The 21,462-nt window shown below is 34.0% G+C and overlaps 1 protein-coding gene across 11 annotated transcripts in view; it reads left to right on the top strand.

The window, feature by feature from the left end:
• The window catches only part of RAPGEF6 (Rap guanine nucleotide exchange factor 6), a 209,443-nt gene that overhangs the window by 109,723 nt on the left and 78,258 nt on the right, over positions 1-21,462 (top strand). For 9 of the 11 annotated variants that reach the window (XM_079144100.1, XM_079144104.1, XM_079144095.1 and 6 more), the window contains 2 exons: positions 12,021-12,152; positions 20,023-20,197. In XM_079144100.1, the coding sequence (XP_079000226.1) occupies positions 12,021-12,152; positions 20,023-20,197 (307 nt within the window). Of the gene's footprint in view, positions 1-1,374; positions 3,823-12,020; positions 12,153-20,022; positions 20,198-21,462 lie in introns of those variants that run through there. The other 2 variants (XM_079144105.1, XM_079144102.1) reach the window with 2 other exon arrangements.

Raw genomic sequence — 21,462 nt, 5'->3', positions numbered from 1 at the left:
ATGCCTAGAATGTATACCTTCTGCTAACCTGCCATAATCCATAGTAACCTTTTTCCTCCTTTCTCATCAATGTTATTACTTACTGAAATACATCATTTATGTATAGTCAGTTTAGTAGCTATCAGAACCTTATTTCGATTTTCTATACATAATTTGAAATATTCCATTTTGTCTTTTTGTTTATAGTTAATACAGTTAATATCAATTTTAATAAGTATATAGCAATTACCTTTTTATAGAAGTATATTGTAATGGTTTGAAGCTTTTTAGTAATGTAAAAGACCCTCTTAAAGATTTCATCAATATGGTTTAGTATCATGGCATTTCATGTGCAGGAGAAATGTATTCATAAATGGCTATTCTTTGGTGATGATTCTAGACAGTGTATAGATCAGGACATTCTCCCTTGTTGCACTACTTCATTAGAATTGGTAAAATAACAAGGTGAGATCATGATAAAATTCTGTGCGATGTGAGTGAAAAATAGTTTATTCACCTAATTGTATATTTTCATTACTTGATAAATTACTATTCTCTCAAGGGATTTTCTTCAGTCATTAATTTAAAGGTTAAGTTGTTTTTGTTTTTTGTTTTTTTTTCCTGAAGAAACGATTTTGTGTATCATCAGAATGCTGGTAAAATCATATGCTGAGTATAGAATTTGACCTGCTTGTTTCTTTTCATGGTACTGTTACACAGGGAGATTTTGCATGACAGGTTCATCATACAGTTTTTTTCTAGAATAGCAGAGGTGATTGGTAGAACAAGGAAAAGGATGATGTCATCTTCACTTATAAGCCAAACTAAAGAAAAAATGAGTTTTGTTCCTTTATTGAGTTGGCAGTATATCTAACATATGGCATTAGTAGATTGTGTTTTATACGCTGTGCAGCAATTTTTTAAGCAGCTGAGAGATGACCGTCTTCTTTCTCAGCTTGAGGTCCTTTGTGTGATACTAGCATGTTTTATAAAATAGGAAAGGTTCCCATTAGAATTTTGCTTTTTGATTTGGCTGTAGTTATCCTACCTACAACTGTATGTGAATATTGAATAATTATTGTCTGGCATTGAAATTGAATTTTTTTTAGTCCTGTTAGATTTTGAAGTACAAAATGTTTGTCTTTTTGCCAATTTATCTTTAGCCAAAGTTTGTCTTCATCCATGTACAAGTGCCTAATGTTTTTCTATTTTAAAAAAATGATTAATATATCTTAATTTATATTCAAATGCTTAATGTTTTAAATATCAACTGTTTGAATTAAATTGAAAAAACACATTTGTGCTTGAAAATCAACCTATACAAATTAAATATTCCATGTTTTACATTTAGAAAATTAGTCATGCTTATTTTATTTGTGAGATTTAATTTTATTTAAATGTGAATTTTGTGTATCACCAATTTTTTTGTAGAAAACAATTCTTAAGTTTTTGGAATCAAGTTCACAATCACATATTTTGAAAGCATGATTTCTCCTTGTTCAGGATAATATCTAGTTTTACTTTGTTACATTCTAGTTATGTAAGTAGCAGCATAATTCAGACTGGCAGTATAGTGTTGTTCTAAAAGTGACTCAGACTTTGCCCGAGGGTATTAAGGAACTCCTCCCTTCTTATCCCTCCCCCCTTTTTTTTGTGCCCAATGACAAGATGTTTCTTCTGTAGTCAGTGGAATCCTTTGTTAAAATTTGTCTCTTAGGTAATGAATCTCCTTTTATTTTACATACCCTCACTCCCAAAATTTAAAAAATTAGGTGAATAAAGAAAAATGGTTCTGTTACCTTAATCTGTTCACTGATTGTTGTTCTTGGAATTTTGCTGCCTGGACCTGTAAGTATTTTACAATTGGAAACTGTGTTTTCCTTTGGCCATTGAGAGGCATTATTATAAGCTTAAGTGCTCAGGTAGGAATATCTGCAGTAGATGCCTTGTGGCAGAAACATGAAGAACAAGGGCGGGTACTAGAGTACTAGAGTTATTGTTCTTCTTAGATGGGAGAGGGTGTGGCAAAATTAATATTTTTCTGTAATTTTTAAAGAAAAAATTGGAAAAGTTTTTATTAATCCAAGCTCATTGGAAACTGGAAAATGATTATTTTCTCCTCTTATTCCTTGAGTTTTGCTGACATCTTGTCTCTTTCTAGGAATTTAGCAATAGACCACAGAAAGGTACTATATTGTATAGATTATTCTTCCTCAAAGGACTTTGGTGCAGTGCTGCATCTGTTGTTCAGTGTATTTTTTTTTTCAATGTTTTCTTGCAAAAATAAAATTGTATTTATTTAAATTTATAGTTCACATATAAATCTTAGCACCAGTTTTTATACTTTTAATGTTAGAGTGGACCTGAATATTATCTTTCAGAACAATTGTTTGATAAATAGCAAGTTTCGTAAACCAAAACCCCTGAATTAGTTGTGTTACAAAATACACATGTGACATCCGAGTACTAGACTGCCTTATGTATTTGGAATACAAGAATATCTCACCACAGCTAATTATTTTCCCTTGGGAGGACAGTGCAGTATTAAATTTGAATAATAATTTAGAAGTATGGCTTCTCAAATACAGCTTTATATCAATGTACAGAATTGAAACTCAAAATGGATTTTTAAAACAAATGCAAAGGATATGTAAGCAAATTTTTTTCTTATAGAATTCAGCTTGCTGACATGTCTCACTGAAGGGTGTGTGTGTGTGTGTGTGTGTGTGTGTGTGTGTGTGTGTTTTCAATAAATTGCTCTTTGGGCTACATCTGCAGATACAGTAGCCAATTGATCTAATGCAGTTTCTGAAGGCTTTCTGTACAGGTGATGTCATCCTTTTAGCTGTATTCTCCTCCCACTCTCTTTCCTCCTTATTAGATATTTCATCTTACTGCAGAGCATAGAATCAATAGGAGCTTTTCCTTAGGGAGCTGCTGTGAAACAGGCAGGAGTGTAGGAATTAAGACACTAACATAGAATCTTGCTTTATCAAAAGATGTAGTGTTTTTGTACCATATCATATATAAATTTTTAACCAGAAAAGCCGGACTTAGATCAACAGTGCTGTCTTACTGATGCATTAGAACAAGAAGCAGTACTGCAGAGCTGTAAACAGTGCATGCGAAAAGAGGAAATAAATTGAATTTTGGAGATTTCTCAAGCATTCTACAGGATAAACCTGTTAGAGCATACATTTTTCTAACTACTGTTTGTTCAGTGGTTGTTTTTTTTATTTTTAACCTCTGGTAGTTAGGAATTTAAAGAAGAAACTTTAATCTTCAGGATACAGTATGTTGGTTTGCTTCTGATGAAGAAGAATCACTGCAGTGCTTGCTCTACAGACTGAAATAAGTTGAAGAAATAAACAGCTATATTACAGAGAAGAAAGGTTTCACAGAATCCAGGAACACAGATTTGGTGCATGTTGCCTTATTTGCTTTGATTGATACAATATTAACTGTTATGCTACCACCGTGCATGTCTGTGCCAGGTGCCTAAGGACGCATGTAAATGTCTAAATGTTCTCAGCCAGAATTCTAAGCATCTTTATTTACTATGCTTTGCTTGTTAAAGTGAACATTCTAATAAGAACCATTACAGTTATTTAGAACAATGCTCTTAAGCTTCTAAAGGCTCCTGATTTCAGTTTGTAAAGGGGTTTGGAGAAGCTGCATTTATATAACATTACAGTGGTGTATGATTTGTAAAAAGAGACTTAACAGAATTTTGTCAACATTCTCATTGGTGTGGCTCTGAAAAAGAAACTACCCTTTCCAGCCTGGGAAATGGCTTTTCTTGTTCGCTGTTATGCCAATTGTCTTCAGCCATGGGCCTCCAAAGTAAGTAATTATCATTTTCTTTGAGATTGATGTAATACAGTTATTAAATTTAAATTGTATTTTGAATTATAAATTAGCCTTACTGTGTTATTATATTTTCTAAACTTTAAAAATAAGAACTACAAAGCAGCCTAAAAAGCTCAATGTTATTGCCATTTTATTTTTAATTCAAAGAAATCTCTAAAGCATTTTAATGTAACCACTGAGATGATTTCAAAAGTATCTTTTAAATAATCTGTAGTCTTAAAAAATGCAGTACATTTGATAGGTACTCCCTTCAAACTGAATCGTCATTTGGTTCTGGCCATTACTGTACTTAAACTGTGATCATACTCTTAACTTGAATTTATTTTGTTGCTTTATTTTTTTTAAACAGTTGGTATATTTAGATTTATGAGTCAAATTCTTATATTTGGGCTGGGTCTGTGGCTTAGTGGTAGAGAGCTTGCTTGGCACGTGTGAGGCACCGGGTTCGATCCTCAACACCACATAAAAAAACTAAACAAAATAAAGGTATTGTGTCCATCTATTACTAAAAATATATTTTTAAAATCCTTATATTTTACAACATTTTTCACTAATATGTTAGAGATAAGTTATTGAAGAATACAATTTTATGAAGATTAGGTGATAATTTGTTTTTTTTTTTTTTTTTTTTTTTTTTTTTTTTTCTGTAAGTATTTTATTTATCACTGAAGAAAAAACACAGCAGCAAGTTCTGTGTTGGCTTCAATAAGACCAAATAGTTAATCTTTAACATAGCTACTACACTCCAAAAATTGAAGTCAACACAGTCATTACTACAAATTACTTGTTGAAAGAATCTATTCTGAAGAGAAAGAAAATTAGGAAAAAGAATTTAAACAATTCCTCTAAATCGCACATTTATAAATATTGTCATATTTAAAATGCTTGAAAGGCATGAAATCTCCATTAATGGAAAAGCAGTGTGCTATTGGCAACAGAAAAAAACAGCGAGTTTACCAAATGCTTTAAAATTTAAAAGCTGTACTGTTTTGGGTTTGCACTTGAACAGTATTGTCATTACAATAATGACTGCAAATTGCTTTATACTCACCTCCTCTTAAGTAAAATCTACAGAAAAGCCCACTGTATCCAATGTCTGTAATATTTACTGCACTTAGAGTGAACCTAAAAACTTTCTAAATTTAGTTAATAGTAAATACCTCAAAATACCTAAAAAGGTATGTTTCAACCACTAATGGTGTGAAAATTGTTTCAGATTCACTGGTTTAAAGGGTCTTCGAATACATTTTAACAGAAGCTTACACCTCATTCCAAATTAATATCAGATATTTCAAAATCAAACAAAAAAAAGATCAATTCTATACCAAGATACAGGTGTTACTCCATACCCGACAGGTTCACATTTTTAATTTATTTTTTAGTTTTTCTTTTTTGTAAACAAATGATTGATGAAATAATGCAACACCTTAAATTCCAGAAAATGGCGTGGTTTTCCAACCTTCTGTGGATGCGGTGCATGATCAATCTATTATATAGGATTAATACAAGTTCATGCTTTTTGTGTTATGGTGAAACAACATTAAAGAATCCAATTTAGATTGGTTGAAGCACAAGTATAATAATCCTTGAATGTGATCAAACCTATGTAAGATTAGGTGATAATTTGTAAGCTGTGAAATAATATGAAAAAACACTGAATGAATGTAAAAATATTTAATAATGTTCCTAAGTATTTTTGAAGTAGTAAAAGATAAACCACTTGTCATTTTAATGCAAACATATTAACTCTGAAAATAGCAAAATGTCACATAGAAAATACTAGGTTGTTCTAAAATTCATGCTATAATTCAGTAAATTTTATTGTTCATAGTGGCTGTTCATAACATCTGCAGTTTTATGCCACTTGAGTCATCATTCCTGAGTGAAAACGAACAGGTGTATGAGTTTTTAGATTTATTTTATAAATCTAAATGTTTTAGAAAATTCTTCAGTAGTAATATTGAATATGTTAAAATGCTTTCTGGATCTCTAGAATAGAGACAGGTATGATAGAGGCCCTTTTCAGGAAGGTATGAAGTCAAGTCTTTGTTTAAAGGTTTCCCAGTCAATGGTGACTAAGGGAGAAATACTGTGGCAGCATCATGGTATGCTGTTTTATTTGGTTTAACTCATTGCCTATCTTTTCTAAAGGCATCTTCTGGAATGACTGCACTATCTATTTGACAAACAACTGATTGTAATGCAAAGAGATGGAAAGAAGCCTAGATACACAATCTATTTGTGCTATTATCTGCACATATTAAGAGGGTAGCCTCTTTAGTGCAAATGCCACCTGTGGGGCCCAAGCATTACTGAAGCTTGATATTGGCACTCCTCTAAGGTTTCAGACTGTGTGTGGAAGGTAAATGGGCAAGACCAGATCAGGCAAAACTTTATAAAGAAAATTAACAATGAGGCATAGGGGTTGTTTTATAAGATTACTAACAAAAACACTTTGAAGGTACTAATAGACAACTTTTGATCCAAGATTTAACAAATATAGAAGAATCAAAGAAGATTTATAAAAGTACATGTCTCCTTCCCATTTCCCCCATCTCTGATGTTACTCCTGACAGAATTTTAACTTTAAATTGTGATGAAACACATTGAGCTTGTCATTAATTTTTCATCACTGTTCCCTAATACATTTTATTGTTTTTTTTTAGTTATTTATGTATTCTGCCTATGCTACTTACTATTTCACTGCTTCTAAATTCTTTTTTTTTTTTTTTTTTTTTTTTTTTTTTTTCTTGCTGAAATAAGTAGTTCTATCAGGAAGGTCCTTGAGGGAATGAATCTTAAGTCTTTATGTTCAAGATGCCTATTTTTAATTTACCCTTAAAATAACTGTTTAGTTTGACATAAATAACAAGTCCAATGTCTTTTCCTTTTAAAAGTACTTTGAAAAAATTAATGCACTGTCTTCTGGCTGATGAGAAGTCTGAGCTTATTATAACTTTTGTTCCTTTAAGTAATCTGTTTTTCTTGTTAGCGGTTAATTGTTTTTGTTTTATCCTTGATGCTGTCAAGTTTTATCATGGATTGTCTAACGTTTTGTTTTCTTTCCCTTCTTGGTACTTAAAGGACTCTTAACAAATTGAAGATACTTATTTGTCTTGAATTGTGAGAACTTCCTTATTTTATGGGGGAAAAGTTACAATTCTTTCATTATCTCTAATATCTCCACATCTTGGAACTCAGGGTCTGTCAATAATATCTGTAAACATTTGTTTCAGTTTTGATTTTCTGACTCACTAATTCATTTTCTATTTGTAACTACTACTAGTCATATTTTAGATTTATAAATTTAACCATGTATTATGTATATCTGAAGTCTGTTAAATGCTTTTTTTTATAATTACCTTTGTTTCCATTTTACAGATGCTCTTCTTTTTCCTTATTGTTTTATTAGCTCTATCTTCAAATATAAATTCTTCTCTTGGTTGAGTTTTTGGATTTCTTTCAGGGGATTGACTTTCCTCAAGCATATTTTTAGTTGGGGGCTCACTTTCCTGGTCTACTAGGGTTACTTGAATGAGGTGACTGTTTACTAGGTAGAAGAAGCAGACCACTTAGGCTTCTGTTCTCCTTTGTTTCGATGCTTCTTGAGTCATTAGTCATTGGAGGGCTATGTAACCCTAAATAATTTCTTGGCCCATATCTTACTTTGATTGTCCTCATCATTTGACAAAGCTGATTGCTCCCTCATTCAGACTTTCTTCAGAATAAAAGTCTTCCCCATGACCTATAAGACAGTGTGATCTCTTCTCCTCTCCCAGCACTTCCCCTTATTCAGTCCACCCACTGTGGTTTCCTTACTTGTTCTCATATTTGACCAGCGTTTTTATACCTACTTTCTCCTTTCTCAACAAGTGTATCTGCCTTTACTTTTATAAATATTAAATGTAAATATTGATTAAAATTTCTTCCTGGTTTCAAAAATATTAAAATGGGGAGAAATTGTCTTAGAATTAAAAAAAAAAAACTCAATTAGATCATTTAATTCTCTCATCTTTTACAAAATAATGAGGAATGTGCCATATTTCTTTCACCTGCAGTTTTGCATGCCTCAAGCATAGTTCTGTGATGATCTGGTAGATATACTCAGGGTTAATAAGATCGAATACAGTTATTTCCTCTGAGTTTTTGAGAAATTTCAGACTGTCCACAAAGCACACTGCAGACTACTTTTTAGATCGTGGGATCCATATCTATCTCTATCTCTCTATCTCTCTCTCTCCCCCTCCCCCTCCCTTTCCTCCCTCTCCCCCTCCCTCCCTCCCTCCCCCTCCCCCTCCCCCTCCCTTTCCTCCCTCTCCCCCTCCCTTTCCTCCCTCTCTCTCTCTCCTCCCACCCCACTGTCAGCTGACACTTTTCTTCATATGTCACTCTGCCAAGTCCTGGAAGTCCTTTATATCCTGGTGGTTCACTTTTAATTTCATAAGGCCTCCATCTTCTTGTACCTTGACTAATGTTTCCTGTCCCTCATTTGTATGATTTTTCTTCTACTTCAACTTCTGTGTTTTCCAGAGTGGTCTTTTTTAAAAGCAACTCTCTTCCATCCACTTACTTGCTTAAACTATTTGATGGTTTTCTTTTAGTATGGAAATCTAAGCTCCCAGGAATGCCATATCTGGCATCTCCTGCTATCCTTCTCTGTATCCCTACCTGGTTTGCTTATGGTTTCTGAATACATCATATTCCTCAAGCTTCTGGCCTTGTACCATTCAACAGAACTATGATATAAAAAATAAATTGGTAAAATTATTTTTTAATGTTCTTTTAATTGTCGATGGACCTTTATTTATTTGTTTATATGTGATGCTGAGGATTGAGCCCAGGGCCTCACACATGCCAGGCAAGTGCTCTACCACTGAACCACAACTCCAGCCCAGTAAAATTATTTTTAATGTCTTACTTATTCAAAATACTATTTCAACAGGTCATAAAAGATATAATACTTACTAATAAGGTATTTTACTTTTTGTGTTGTTCGAAGTCTTCTAAATCCAGTCCATACGTTACACTCACAACATGTCTGTGTCTGAACTAGCTCCACTCGAAGTGCTGAGTATGTGTGACTGGTGTTCCTGCGTTGAATGCTGAAGTTCTGGGTCTTTGTCAGCACTTTTAGTCTTGATTATCCCCAGGACTCATCTCAAACATTATTCTTCCTGCCATCTATCCAGTGGGAATGAGATCTAAGTTACATTTGTTATTTTAGTTTTTTTTTTTTCTTTTAAATATTTAATCTCCCAAACTCCCAAAACTTTTATTTTGTGTTGTAGCCAGCATTAGGTATACACTAGGTGCTCTTTATTCAGCAGAGGGAAAATTGAGACCACCAAACCTCAGGAATTTATTTATAATAAATTAGTATAGGGTAGAGTTCTGAAATGTCTTTCTTTAAGCAGCATATAGGAACTTAATAGACTTTATTATATATCCCAAGGATGATCTTTATCTTGGTCATTTTAAAACTAACAAATAAGTGACTTGCAGCTGGGCACAGTACTTCTATAATCTAGTAGTTATGTTTTTAAAAGTAAGTTTTAATAATGCAGTTTGGAGTTTAACAATGATTTTTGAGGATTGCTGTTCTGTTGGGGAACTGAACAATGGAACTCTTTTGTTTTAATTGTTTTTAGTTTTGCAAATACTCATGGATTTTATCTCCTGGAATGATATTCTAAACAGTTGAGAACCTACTATCCTGTGTGAAATACTGAATATGCATGTGCTGAATTTCTTTTTGTTTCCTGTTCAGGAGATCAAATGAAATCTCATCTGTTCAGATATCCTTGGAAACCTGAATAGCACAGTGTTCAGAAGTCAAATATATTCAGTCATTTATACATACTTAATGAGCAGACATTGTGTACAAGATAGGGATCACTATGCCAGCCCTTCATTTGGTAATAAAAGTGTGAGAGGGGGAATATTAACTTTTGTATCTGTAAAGAGGTGTACAGAAAACATGGGTTCCACAGTCACAGCAGTAGAGTGAAAATGGAACTTTAAATCTTCAAAATATACACTGTAATGAGTTAAGCATTTAAGACTTGGGAGCCTTCTGTTACTGCAGCAAAACATTGTCTGCTGAGAAATACAGCTGCTCTTAATGTCATTGTTCTTCCCCAAAATCTACAGTAGCCTATTGAAATCAAATTCAAAATGCCAGCATGGTATTCATGATTACATTTTTTCTGTGTAGTCTTTCCTCATTCTCTCTTTCCTTCTGCATCTTCAGTCAAGAACACACTATATACTTCCTTAATGACTGTATTCAAGCTCTTAACCAAACACTCCCACCCCCTTCCCCACCCTTCGTGGTTTCATGTAGAGACTGTAAGTTAGGTGTAGTAAACGTATGAAGGAGTCTGTAGAAAATGGAGAGGTTTTGCCAGACCTGATGGGCTGGAAGGATAATAGTGAATTGAGTTTGCTGATGAAAGGTCAACTCTTAAGTCCAGGCTGGATCAAGAAAAGAAAAAAGAGTAGATAAACTGCAAGAGAAAGTTTAAGGAACCATGAATTTCTTTTGGAGGAAGAGAACCTTTTCATTTTACTTCATTGGTTACAAAGGAAATAGAAACTATTGGGTGTTGTGATCTTCCAACTTGGTAGAGAAAAGAAATTGATTTAGAGTCAGTCTGCCTGGGTGTCATCCCAGCTTTTCTGCTTCCTAGCTATGTGACCAAGAGCAACCATTATACTTTGTCTAAACCTTGGTTTACTAATCTGTCAGTTGGGTATAATAATAGTATTTACCTCATGTAGATTTTTGATTAGACTAGGTAATCTGGAGAAGGCAAGTGAAATATATTTGCTACAGTTTATATATTTACTACAAGTAAGAAACACTCAAATGTTAATTGAACTCACCAATCGTTATCATTCCTCTTCCTTAGGAAATTTGAGGGACTGAAATCTGTTTTCTTCATGATATAGAAAGCAGATGGTATTTGCTTCTAAATTTATCTCTATTCTCCACTCTTAGAGCTCCTTAAAGACAAGAGCCATCATGTTTATGTGACTACCAACATCCCTGACACAAAGTATAGTATCATAGAGAGTGCTGGAATCAAATAGGACCTGGGTTTGAATCCTTCCTTGAGTGTGAGATTGGGCAAATTGCTTAATCTTACTGCCAGAGTTCTTTATCATAAAGTAGGAATAATAATAATACCTGCTTTTTAGGGAGTATGAAGATGAAGATTGATAAATAAATTATAAGTATTACCAAACTTATTTTCAGACTTGTTCTTCTGACTTCGATTCATTACTATATATATCTCCTATCCTGGACACCCCAACCAGGTGTCTGATATTTTCAAATTATTTTCATTCTTTGCTTTTAAAGACCATTTATAGTTCTAATATGTATATTAGAAAAAGCACCAAAAATAAAATCAATGAGCTAAGGTAATTGATTACAAGAATGTAGAAATATTGATGGATGGATGTCCTCTTATTTAGCTTCTGTTGTTTAGCTACAATAATAGCAGTGAAATAGATGGAAAAGCCTGGTGAACACTTGACCAACCATAATAAAGATGGAGTGGTAGAGTTTATTTCCTTCTTGTGTTTCTTATATCCCTGCACTAGGATATTCCTTAAATCACTTTCATCACTAATAAATTTCTCAGGAGCCAACTACAAAATAATACAATACTAATTGTAAAGATAATTATGAAAGTTTTAGAACATTGAATGCAGTCAATTTGTTACTTAAGTCTTACTGCCAGGTGTTGTACTTTAAGGTAAGGTGTTGTAATTTTATTGTGGCATTAGCCAGCAATTTGTATGAATGGAGGGGTGTGTGTTTTTTAAATAGTATTCCCACCCTTTACAGTGGAAACAGCTGATACTTTTATTTGGTGGTAAAGAGGAGAAAAGTTTGTCCTCTGAAATAAGTAGTAATGGCAATCTTTTTTGAAAAATGTTCAGTGGTCTTGCTACTCCATTAGGTTTGCCTGAGTTTTAGAAAGTGTCATCTGGCTGTTCCTATTAAAAGATTTATGCTAAGAATGGAAAATTAAGGTTAAAAATGAAGTTGCACAGTAATGTACATAAAACAAAAATATGCTGCAAAAGTTACACTATATTAAAAACTCCTAAAAATGTAAAGTTTGACATTTAGAATAACTAAAATTATTTTTCTTCTTCAGCTTCCAGCTGATCTTACCAAGATGCACCTCACAGACAACCCTCATCCACAGGTGACTCATGTGTCTTCTAGTCAGTCTGGTTGTAGCATTGCCAGTGATTCTGGGAGCAGCAGTTTATCTGATATCTATCAGGTAATATCTTAGGAGTTTGTGTGCTATGCATATAGCTTTTTTATTCTGCAAAATACCCTGTGCCTACACCTTAGATGGTCCTGTATCTTTTCATAAGAGTATGAAATTCAAGCATAAGGTCTTTGGAAAAGTATGTTTATATACTGTTTCAAATTCATAAATCTGCTTAAGGAGGTGACCTATATTTTGAGAAGTATTTAGTAAGATACGATTGTAGCAGTCTCTTTCATTTTTTTTTTTTTTAAATCCAGGCAAATCTATCTTAATATATAATGCTGTGGTTTAAAAAAAAAAAAAAGAAAGCAGGAAAAGTTTTTTGAAACCACTGAACTCCTCAAACTTATAAAAAGGTTTGTATTTAGTTGTGTAAGTCTTCAGTTAAGTGCAAGTCATAAGGAAAATTACAGTGGTTTGTGAATTGTAAAGACTATTATTGTATGACATGAATTACACAGAAAATTAGTATATTTGCAGACTTTTCCATTCTTAAAAACCCAATAGAAACTTCTAAACTTACTGAGATTTTCAGTGATCGTGTAATAGAAAGATGGCTCTGGAAAGATCCATACATGGAGAGAATCCTCACAATATCCCACTGAGATAAAATCCAAATTAGGTTCAAGCCAGTGCAGTGTTTCATGATCCTGATAATGGAATGTCTGTGAGGTTTCATTTAATGTAAGATGTTGGGAGCAGTTCCCTAGGTGGTGGTCTTTTATGTCCTGAAGTCCAGTTGATGTCAGAGATTAAAACACTTTTAATTAAATAAGTAGAGGATGCATGGTATTGATGGTTAGTTTATTTGAGAATTCAGATGTATTATATAGGGCTAAGTAGTAGAAATTTAATGTGAGCCACATATATAATTTTGAAAGTAATCGTATTAAAAAGGAAAAAGTAAAATTTAATTCTTGTTATGTATTTTATGTATATGTTATATATATCTAAATACTATGCCTTCAACATAAAAATCAATGTTTTAATATTATGAATTATTTTGTGTTCTATTTTTCATGCTAAGTTTTCAGAAGACAGTTTAATTCTAACTTACAGCACATCTCAGTTCAGGCTAGCCACATTTTAAGTGCCCATAGTCACATGTTGGTAGTGGCTACCTCATAGTACTGATCTGTAGAAATGAAATCATTTTTGTAGTGTAAGGGAAACATTTTAGACTGCATTTTTACAGAGTTACCCAGATTCAGATATTTTAGGAAAATCAGCCTTCCTCTGTGAAGAGAAGTTTGTAGGCAGAAAAAGATAGCTTGCATTTTTTGGTTTATGCCTGGCTTTTCTCAACAAAGATCATTTCTGTGGCAGTCCACATCTTCCTGTTTGCCTTTTATAGTAGACAGAACAAAGAATTTTTTCCTAAAAGGCAGAGGAGACTTGGAATAATGCAGTGGCTCTGGTGCCACTAACTGTTTGTGTAGTTGTGGAACTCAACACATTCTATCCCTCCCAAAAAAAGTATTTTGTGAAAGAGTTAAGAGTTGTTGCACACCAAAAAAAAAATCAAGGCAGAGCTCTGGCTTCTCTAGTCTCTCGTGTTTTTCCAGGAGAGAAACCCTGAGAAAAATTAATCAAGTTCAGGAATGCAACCTTAGGTTACTCTCAAGATAAATGGAAATATGTAGACCTTGCTAAGAGGCACTGTACTTGGAATTGTGGTGGTGGTAACAAATTATAGGAACCTGCTTTCTCTGGGACATTCCATTTCTAATCTAGATGTGATTACCTTTTTGTAGCAAGGAGCACAGCCCTGAGTAGTTCTGAAAAAAGGGACAAAAGGACAGTATAGAGATTGAAAATCAAGGTCAGTTGTAAATGCCAGTAATTTACTTTGAGCTAGAAAATGGGCTGTATACAGCTAGTATCTGAATGATTTTGGAGGAGCCTATGACACACTGTACTTCTATTTGCATCTAAAGATTACCCACTTAGGTGGCCAATCTGAGTCTGGATTGTAGTACATCTGGTAGTTTTGTTTGGACTCTCATATTGCAGGATGATGTCTGTTTGTGTGACTGCCCTGCTTCCAACCTTCAGCACATCTTTCTTTTCTCAGTTATACTTTATTCTTTTTTTTTTTTTTTCTTTATTCTTTTTGTACTGAGGGTTGAACTGAACCCAGGGTTGTTTTACCACTGAACCACATCCCCAGCCCTTTTATGTTTCTCTTTTGAGACAGGGTATCATTCAGTTGCTGAGGGCCTCACTAAGTTGCTGAGGCTGGCTTTGAACTTGGGATCCTCCTGCGTCAGCTCTCAAGCCACTCAGATTAGAGGCATGTGCCACTGAACCTGCCTTTGTTCTATCTATGAGATTCACTTTAAGATGTACAGATGATGAATAGGTATCTTTGCCAGGTGGCCTGCACGTTACAAGGTATTGAAGATGACACTTTGTCATACCACAGAAACAGACCTTGAAAGTTATCATTGGCTCTTCTCTCTCGGTCAGTACATTCAGCATCAAGTCATCTTAGTTCTGCCACCTACATTATTAATTGTGTGTGTGTGTTTCGTGTTAGCTGACATGTAATTAACATATAGTTCCACCCTCCTTTAGTACAGCCTACCTGAAAACAGATCACTTCCTTTACCTAAGAAAATACCCTACGCCTTTTTATCCCCTCTCCTGATCCCTAACCCCTCCCCCACAGCACCCACCAATCTGTTTTTTTTACCTAATAGTTTTGTATTTTCTAGAAGGGCATATAAATGGAATCATACGGTTTTTAAAAACACAATGCAGTGAAACTCTCAGATTAACCAATAAAATAAAAGTAAGTTTTAATGAATTTAGGGAGAGTGAACAAAGGAATAGAATATTAAAATTCTAGAAATAGGAACTCAGAAATTTAAAGAAGAAAATTATGGTCATGCTAAAATCAAAATGCAAAAATGTAAAATCTTTAAGAGTAGCCAAAGAAAGTAAAAATTCTCAAACTTTTATACTTCATTGCAGTACTGAAAGAGAAATGCCATAAAGTTTAAAACAAAAACAAGGCAACATATAAAAACAGAAGGAAACAGAAACCACTACAATTCTAAAAAAAATACACACATATGTATCTGCATACTTAAATATATTTGTATTCACAGAATGTACACTGAATTCAAGAGCACAGTTGACATTGTTACTGCTGTTTTCCTAGTGGTGGTAGGTTTGTGGGTAGTTTTTATTATGTTCCTTAAACATTATTATTTCTATATTTGACAGTTGTTAAAGAGTATATAAAGAGTGTACTCTTGACAAGTTGAAAAACTATGGGAAAATATAAAGGATTCATTACTAAAGAGTAAAAGTAATTAGAACAGACTCAGAATGATAAAATGTACTTTGAAAAATGCAGGATTTCTAGACCTACAATTTTTTAAAACCCTTGCATTAAGTTAATAATATCACTGAACCAAATTGGGTGTGTTGCGTGCATGCGTGCTTGGGACTAAAGCAAAGAGAAGAAGAGTTAAATATGAGTACTGGTCTCTTGGGTTTTCCCTTGACCTCAGGTTACCTTTACAATACTTATAAAACTGTAAATATACTTGATGACAAGTGTGTATTGCCAGTACCTTAGCCAGCAGTAGTTGAATTATCTGTTTATGTGAATTTCAGCATTTGACATATTTTAAACCTGACTACCTAGCCTATAAGAATATAAATAAAGCCTTATAAAATGATGCAAGTATTTTTAATGTGAGGAGTTGGAATAAGAGAGCACCTAACAGTAATTCTTAGCACAAAAAGTGTTTATACCATCCTTAATAGCAAATATGCGGCTGTCCTCCTACATTTCCACCGAACTCCATCCCCAGCCTCCTGTTCATTTCCTTCTTTAGAGTTTTTGAGTCTTGTGGTTTAAAAACAAACCCTTGGCTCTCAAAGAAACTTATTTACCATAGTTTGGGGTAGGGGGGCGTGGAATGCAAGTAATAGTTTCAGTGCAAATATGTTTATAAAATCAGATTAGCTTAACATTTGGCTAAAAGTATGTGTTAGGATGTTGGAATATTCTTGGATAGAATATTTTATACATTACCAAAGTAATGCTTCTTTCAAGATTTCTTTTTCTCTTTATTTCAATCTTTAATAGCAGGAAAATTGTGAAATACTGAAAAGAATTTGTCTTTTCATTAAGTCATTCTTTTTTAATATTTTTTAATTGTAGATGGACACAATATTTTTATTCATTTATTTTTATGTGGTGCTAAGGATCAAACCCAATGCCTCACACATAAAAGGCAAATGCTCTACCACTGAGCTACAGCCCCAGTTCATCATTAACTCATTCTTAAGTACCCTGAGGTACACATTCATTCTCCACCTATCTTTTTTTTAGTTTCTGTGTGGAAAATAAATGTGTTCCTAAAAATTCCCTGGCAACACAATTCCCTAATTCATAATTCTACTGACAATCTTGCCAGAACTCTGATACTACATGTCCACAGGTATATTTTTTTGTTACCTCAACTAGCCTTGCCCCACCAAATGTTCTCTTCCACCTGTCTTTTAACATTTCTGTTAAAAGTATCATCTGTGTCCTACTCAAAATCTTAGGTATCTTTTTTGATCTGTTTGTTTTGGCTACTCCCATTTTTTAAAACTCCCACTTAAATTGCAAGAATGTTATAATCACTTCTGTATTTAAAAAGCTTTAGTTGCCACCATTACTTTGATTACACTCTTGACTATAAGTTCAGACCTTTCACCTCTCACCACAGTTTGTAGTCTGGATTTGTATTCCACTCTTACCCTATTTACACATTCTAGATTCTGTTCCATGGCAGATGATCAGCTGAACATGTTTGCTTTTCCTATGCTTGTACTTTGTAGTTATGTTCCTCTACCTATATAACTCCACTTTGATGACATTTTTATTTTTGTCTCTATTCCTTGGAATGCACAGCAGTTTTTCTCTGTGTCATACCACTTTTCCAATATATTTTTTATAGTGACTTATAAACCTGACATTTTGCATCATGAGAGTGAATTTACAGAGAGTAGAGTTGATATCTTACTAACATATTTCATGCTGAGTCAAGCACAGTTTTGGTATGCAGAAAGTAATCTAGAATTTTTTTTTTTTAGATGAACGTAGAAACCAACCAACGTTGGTTCCAAGGAAAATGAAGAATATATCTGCTAGCTAACATTTCATTAGTAAGGGCAAAGGAGCCCTTACTTTTCTTGTCTGTCCTGTTAACAGATATTATGAAATGGACCAGGTAGATTCCACTTATAAACAGTGGAATTTGTTTTTAAAAGCTATGGAAAGTCCAAGATCAAGTTGCCAGCAGATTTGGCATCTAATGAAACCTTTCTCTTTGTGGTTCTTCTGGTACCTTGTAAAAGCCATCTTTCTGTACACCATCTACCTGTGTCTTCTGTGCTATTTTATTTTTATTTTTTTTATTTATTTATTTGTTTTGGTGCTGGTGATGGAATCCAGGGATGCTTTACCACTGAGCTACATCCCCAGCCCTTTTTATTTTGAGACCAGGTCTTGTTTAAGTTGTTGAGACTGACCTTGAATTTGCCATCCTCTACCCCAGCCTCCTGAGTTGCTGGGATTGCAAAAGAACACCCACTGTATCCATCAGGCCTCTTTATTCAGGGCACTAATCTCTCATTCTTGAGGGTTCCTATGACCGTTCACTTTCTTCATAATCTAATCCCTTTCCCAAAGTCCTCACCTCCTAATACTACCACCTTGGGATCAAGATTTAAACATAAGAATTTTAGGGGATCTAGGGATATGTACCTCAGTGATCAAACACTTGTGTAGCATGCACATGGCCTTGGATTCTATCTCTGGCACTACAAACAAAACAGAACAGAACAACAAAAAAGTAAGAAGGTCAAACCATAGAAGATTGTTAAAAACCAGCTTGCATAACCTTTAAGATCTGAAATTAGGTATTTTGTTTGAATTGTTTATCCACTATTACTTAAATCTGTGCAGAAATCCAAGGGAAGTAAAAGTTATGCCCTTACAAAACAAAACAAGACTGGGTTGCAGGTATGAGAGCCCTAACTTGAGTTAACAAAAGGATGGTGTATTTACCCACAGAGGAAGTGGGTATTTACCCGCTGGCCTCAGGGAACCTGGATACTTGCAAGTGTGTTGGTCCCATTTGTCTGCTCTGGTCATTTGATTCCCTGTGACTTGCTTGTTTTTCTTCGCTCTTTGGGACACTGTCACGGGTGCTCTTTGCTATACATGTTGTGCTCTTTCTCTGTCCTGAATGCTTAATATCTGTTACTTTGTATCTTTCTTTCTGTCTCTGTCTCTTTCTGTTTCTGCCTTTTGCTCAGTGTCCTTCTTCCCATCCTCCTGCCCCTAGGGTCTCTACCTATTGGTTCTATTTTCTCCCATCACAAGCATTTCCACCTGGCTTTATAGGCAATATACTCTGATTTGTCTTCCAGGTTAGCAAGTAGAGAAGAAAGGATGCTGTATATCTAGCTCCAATTACTAAAATCCAGAGAGAATTTCCTTTCTACCTTAGCTTACATAGTGAGGAAACAAGGCACTGTAACCACTAGAATCTTTAAATTTAAAATGGAAAGAAACAGCAGTTGCCAAAAAAAAAAAAAAAACTACTTCTGTAGAGACGCAGTAAATGTTCAAAACCAGGAGATGAGGCAATTATTTGGATGAAACTTCCATAGTCTTCACTGTTACTCATATTTGAGTCCTTTTTTGTTATGTGGAATTTCTATATGTTCAATACATTTTTTCTGTAACTGCTTTAACATTCATGCTTTTTCATTTACAATATGAATCAAGAGTTTAATATTCAGAAATATTGCCTAATAATCCACTTCAGGACTACTGTATTTTCTAAAATACGTCTCCATTATTTTTTGTGAATTACATTTAATTTATACTTTTGTAAAAGCTGCTGGATCTTTTAGAGATATATGACCCAATGTATTACCAAAGTTGTGGTTGTTGAATTTATTTTAAAGATTAGTTAGAATATTCTCAGCTCTTTTCACACTGTTAAATCTAGTGATAAGGTATGGGGAAATGATGAGTATCTATTCCATCCTTTAAAAGTCTATTTTATCAGTACTATTCTACCTTGTTTCAAACTTTGGTTTGGTTTGGTTTTGGTTTCAGGGCTTGTGTGTGTGCATGTGTTGATGTTTTGTTTTGTTGTTTTTGTTTTTGTTTTGTTCTGTACCTTGGATTGAACCCATGGGCACTTAACCACTGAGCCACATTCTTAACCTTTTTTTACATATTTTTTAAAGTACATTTTAGTTGTCAATGGATATTTATTTATATGCGGTGCTGAGAATCAAACCCAGTGACTCCAAGTACTCTACCACTGATTCAAAACCCCAACCCCTATATTTTTTATTCAGAGACAAGGTCTTAGTGAGTTGCTGGGGCTGGCTTTGAACTTGTGATGTGCCTGGCTCAAACTTTTGTTTTGAATTTACATGATCACCTACCATCTAGCCTCTGTGATGAAAGAATATCTTACTCATAAAGTGATTGTTGTAAACTTTCTCTTTCTCGTGCTTTGTGTTTTAGACACCTTTGTAGTTTAAAAAAAATGCAAGTGTTTGCTGGAAAATAATATATTTAGTGATGTTTGAATCTCTTCACCATTTTATACTTCCTGGCTCAGATTTATTACCTAGATAGCTTGCTGTGGAAAAATAAACATGTATTGGGGGCACAAAGAAACCTTTTATGAATAAGTGTCATTTCATTGTAATCTTAATACAGCATGCACTGTTGCATAAATTTTTTATAATATTTAGTAAGGACATCAGTTTGGATTAATTCACACTGTGATAAACAATATTTTAATATACAATGATAAGTGAGTAAGACTTCTTTCTGTAGGCTACAGAGAGTGAAGTAGGAGATGTAGATTTAACACGCCTTCCAGAAGGACCTGTGGATTCTGAGGATGAAGAAGAGGAGGAGGAGATTGATCGAACAGATCCGTTGCAGGGGCGTGATCTTGTTCGAGAATGTCTTGAAAAAGAACCTGCAGACAAAACAGATGATGACATTGGTAAGAAATACATCTTTTCATATAGTTTCCTACTGTTGTTTAACAAATTAGTCTAAAATTTAATGCCTAAAGCAAAGTATATTTTTTCTTTCATAGCTTTTATGGGTCAGAAATTCAGGGGACTAGGGGCTGGGGAGATAACTCAGTTGGTAAAGCGCTTGCCTTGCAAGCATGAGGCCCTGGGTTCAATCCCCAGCATCGCCCCCCCCCAAAAAAAAAAAGAAAAGAAATTCAGGGGACTATACAAGGACATGAATATCAGGAGGCTTGGATCATTGAGAGCCATCTTTGAGATTAGCTGCCACAGTTTGTAAAACAAAAAGTTGAATTTCATCAAACTCAGGGTTTTCTCTTCATGTTCAAACAGTAAGATATTAAAACAGTACAATAATGTCCAATGTTTGTGAATTAGCTTTTTAAAATTTTTCAATGGGCTGGGGACATAGCTCAGTTGATAGAGTTCTTGCCTCGCATGCATAAGGCCCTGGGTTCAATCCCCAGCACCACAAAAATAATAATCATAATTTTCAAGGATCATATTTTTCCCTAGCTTGAAAAGAATACACGTCCTTTAAACTTTTGGTTAAAACTTTATGCATATTCTTCTATATAATTTATTAAAGAACTATTTATAATATATTGATTGGAAAATTAAATGCTAAAGATGTTGATATTATCTTTGAGGAACAAAGGATTACTCAGTGTCAAGTACATATTGTTAGGATTCAATGAAGATTTTTTAGATTTTCTATTTATAGTAGTCATATTGTTGGAAATTAGAAGTGCTGCTGCTGATTACAGTCATAATTTAAATCAATAAAGATCAAAATGTGAACATTTATTACCACTCTAAAGATATATAACATTGTTTAATAACCTGTAGTTTAGACTCATGGGAACATTATCTGGACACAAACTGGAAGTACTTTTGTCATGGAGAGGGTTTTTGTTTTTTTGTTTTTGTCTTTTGCAATGTGGGGGAATCAAACCCAGGGCCTTGAACATACTAGGCAAGCACTTAACCTCTGAACTATATTCCCAGCCTGGAAATGCATTTTTAATGGTAAAGAATTACATGCTGTGCTATTTTTAGAGTTTTTTAGAAATTGAAATATAAGTAGTTCCAATTATCCGTGAGCATAGAACTCCTTATAGTCATTTCTATTAAAGCCTCTGAGTAACTGTGTTTTTCCCTTTTTCTTTCTTCCTTCTCTGCCAAGGCAGTTGATTCAGAAACCTGTGAGGGGCAATGGGATATTGAAAAA

Source organism: Sciurus vulgaris, assembly GCF_902686455.1.
Source record: "Sciurus vulgaris genome assembly, chromosome: 6".
Taxonomy (NCBI): domain Eukaryota; kingdom Metazoa; phylum Chordata; class Mammalia; order Rodentia; family Sciuridae; genus Sciurus; species Sciurus vulgaris.
Note: the sequence above shows the minus strand (reverse complement) of the source record. Positions and strands in the feature narration are given on the sequence as shown.